The sequence below is a fragment of the Cyprinodon variegatus genome, unplaced genomic scaffold (assembly GCF_000732505.1).
Source record: "Cyprinodon variegatus isolate N-32 unplaced genomic scaffold, C_variegatus-1.0 Scaffold5, whole genome shotgun sequence".
Taxonomy (NCBI): Eukaryota; Metazoa; Chordata; class Actinopteri; order Cyprinodontiformes; family Cyprinodontidae; genus Cyprinodon; species Cyprinodon variegatus.
Genome location: NW_015150458.1, coordinates 2202274 through 2204802, shown reverse-complemented (window position 1 = coordinate 2204802; position 2529 = coordinate 2202274). Strand labels below are relative to the sequence as shown.

The following is a 2529-nucleotide window of genomic DNA, read 5'->3' as shown; positions in this document are numbered from 1 at the left end:
CTTGAAGTAACAAACGCATGGACTTATTATTCAGCGTCACTCCATATATTTCTAATTTATACTATATTCCAGAGACAAAACAGTGAAATTCTAGGAACCTCTTTAAATATACAGGTCAAAGGGCAAGAGCTGACAGGTTATTTTTAGCTGGAGTTTGAATGTGTTTGTTATTTTCCACAAAGTGGTCTGCTAATAACAAGCTTTCTATTTACAATTATCTGTAGATTAGCTGTCTTCACAACAGCTTCATAGACCACTAAGCTCATTTAAATAAAGTAAGCACACACACTGACTTGTTGATTAGAGGTCTGCGTTGGCCAGACATTCATCCCTGGCAATCACTGGCAAGCGGATGTTGTTTACAAAGCTTGCTAGCAGACAATTGAGGTCGGAACTCAGTGTGGCCTGGATTGCCTGCTTACATGGCTCAGTGTGCTGCTCTTCTTTGACTCACTGTTGTAGCTCCAATGCAGCCCTAACAGGAATGTAATTGAAATAGGATGGTAACTTAAATGTACTTTAAGCTTGCAACTTACAAATAGTAATTTTAATTACCATTCTGACATTCTCACAAAAGTTGCTTTATCCACCTGTTATGGTTTTTAATCACAACAGATTTTTAATCATTTTAATGAACAATATGACTAAACTTAGTTGGTTCTTCTTAACATGTGTTACTTATTTCTAGGTGTTCCTGGTTAGAAAGATCAGAGGAGTGGACAGAGGACAGCTCTACGCCATGAAGGTCCTGAAAAAAGCTACTCTAAAAGGTGATTCAATCAAATGCAAACTATTAGGTAAAAGTAAAATATAAAAGAAACAAAAAGACGAGATTTTCTTATCCTTTGCACATGCATCCACAGCAACCCCTCGCACATTAATTTTGTAGAAGAATAGTTAGATAAAGATATATTTGATGCTTTGCAATGCAAAAAACATCTCTTACAGATGCAAATGCTAATATACTGAAATTAAAATAGGCTTTGCGTGTAAACATCCTGTGGTTGTCAGATTTCTGACTTCATATGCCCTACATTCAAGGGATTTGGAGTAAAACAGGTTAGTTTGTACTCTTTACTCAAAAAAACATATTTTTTTTCCATCTGGTGGGATTACCATAAACTAGAGGAAAGCAGGTTTAGATGTCATGTGCTAATCTAGAGCATTTGTACAAGATTTAATCCTCTTTACACACACCTCTGGAATTGGAAGAATCGCTGCCTCGTCCCTAAAGGAGACACATGCTTAATTATATTGTGAATCTGCATTGCCAGAATTTAATAGCACATTATGCCAGTTAAGGTAATACCTGGTACTTACAATGGTCAGCAACAAATGCAGAAAAATGTAAGTATTACAATTTAGATTTAACTTATTAAACTTTTGACAAAGATAAGATAAGATAAAGTGAATGGAATTGATATCTGTATGCATCTGAGAACCTTTTCTAAACATTACAATTCAAGGAGACTATTTCATTATAATTTACCTCATTCTTTTTCATTTGAAAGATTTACCCTCTATGGAATCATATGTTTGTCAATACTAAATACTTCAAAAATAGTAGAAATGTATTATTATGTGGTTCAAATATTGTTTTAAAGCTCTATTGTTAAGCTCTCTAATGTTAACATTATGTTTTTGTAATTTTAGATCCTTACTTTTAAACATTTTTTGGCATTAGTCAGTGGATATTAAAGTATTTTTAGAAAGTTGCTCTTCAGTTAATGACATCTTCTTTTTTTAGTGCGGGACAGAGTGCGATCAAAGATGGAAAGAGATATTCTGGCAGAGGTTAATCACCCATTTATTGTTAAACTCCACTATGGTAAGTTGGAAACATTTCTTCTTTAGTCTTATGTTTTTTGCATTTGTTCAAAATAAGTTTTATACATTTTTGCCCAAATCAACTGCAACCTTTCCATTGAAAACTAAACAAAGATTGCAAAAGTTCCACTTCCTGTGAAAATGGAGTTGAAATGCTGTACACTGAAGCTGTAAGCTAGCAGAAACAAGTTGATTTTGAAAGGAAAAAAATTTGCTGAAATAGTATGATGTATCAGAAAACAGAAATGCTTCATAGCTTGTCTTAAACCAAAAAATAGAGGAAACAAGCTGAAGCTAACAGCAGAAACATGGCCAAAATGTTGTGAATTACTAAAAATTTTTCTGAATTATTAAAAAACAGAAAAGCTTGATGCTGTTCCTGAAAGATAGCAGAATCAAGTCAAAGTTGACAACAAACAACCTGCTGAGATCTATTAAATCAAAATAAATAGCAGAAATATTAGAAGAAGAAAGCTGTTATCGCATTGGGTTAAAGAGAAATACTATCAACTTTAAAAGGCTTAGCCTCTTACACCCTAAGGGGGTATAAATAAATTTCTGCCTGACAAAAACACACAAAAGTAAATAACTTATAGCCTCAAAGCTATTAGATTTAAGAAGAAACTTTTGGTACGTCTGTAAAGGTAAGATGTCATAGAATGGTTTTCTGGTGTCAGCACCATTGTAGCTTTGACCCTGCCT

The 2529-nt window shown here is 33.7% G+C and overlaps 1 protein-coding gene across 1 annotated transcript in view; it reads left to right on the top strand.

Annotated features, from left to right (window-relative positions):
* Positions 1-2529, top strand: part of LOC107084094 (ribosomal protein S6 kinase alpha-2-like) — a 34416-nt gene that overhangs the window by 11044 nt on the left and 20843 nt on the right. The window contains exons 3-4 of the mRNA XM_015373777.1: positions 689-770; positions 1748-1828. Coding sequence (XP_015229263.1) covers positions 689-770; positions 1748-1828 — 163 coding nt within the window. The remainder of the gene's footprint in view (positions 1-688; positions 771-1747; positions 1829-2529) is intronic.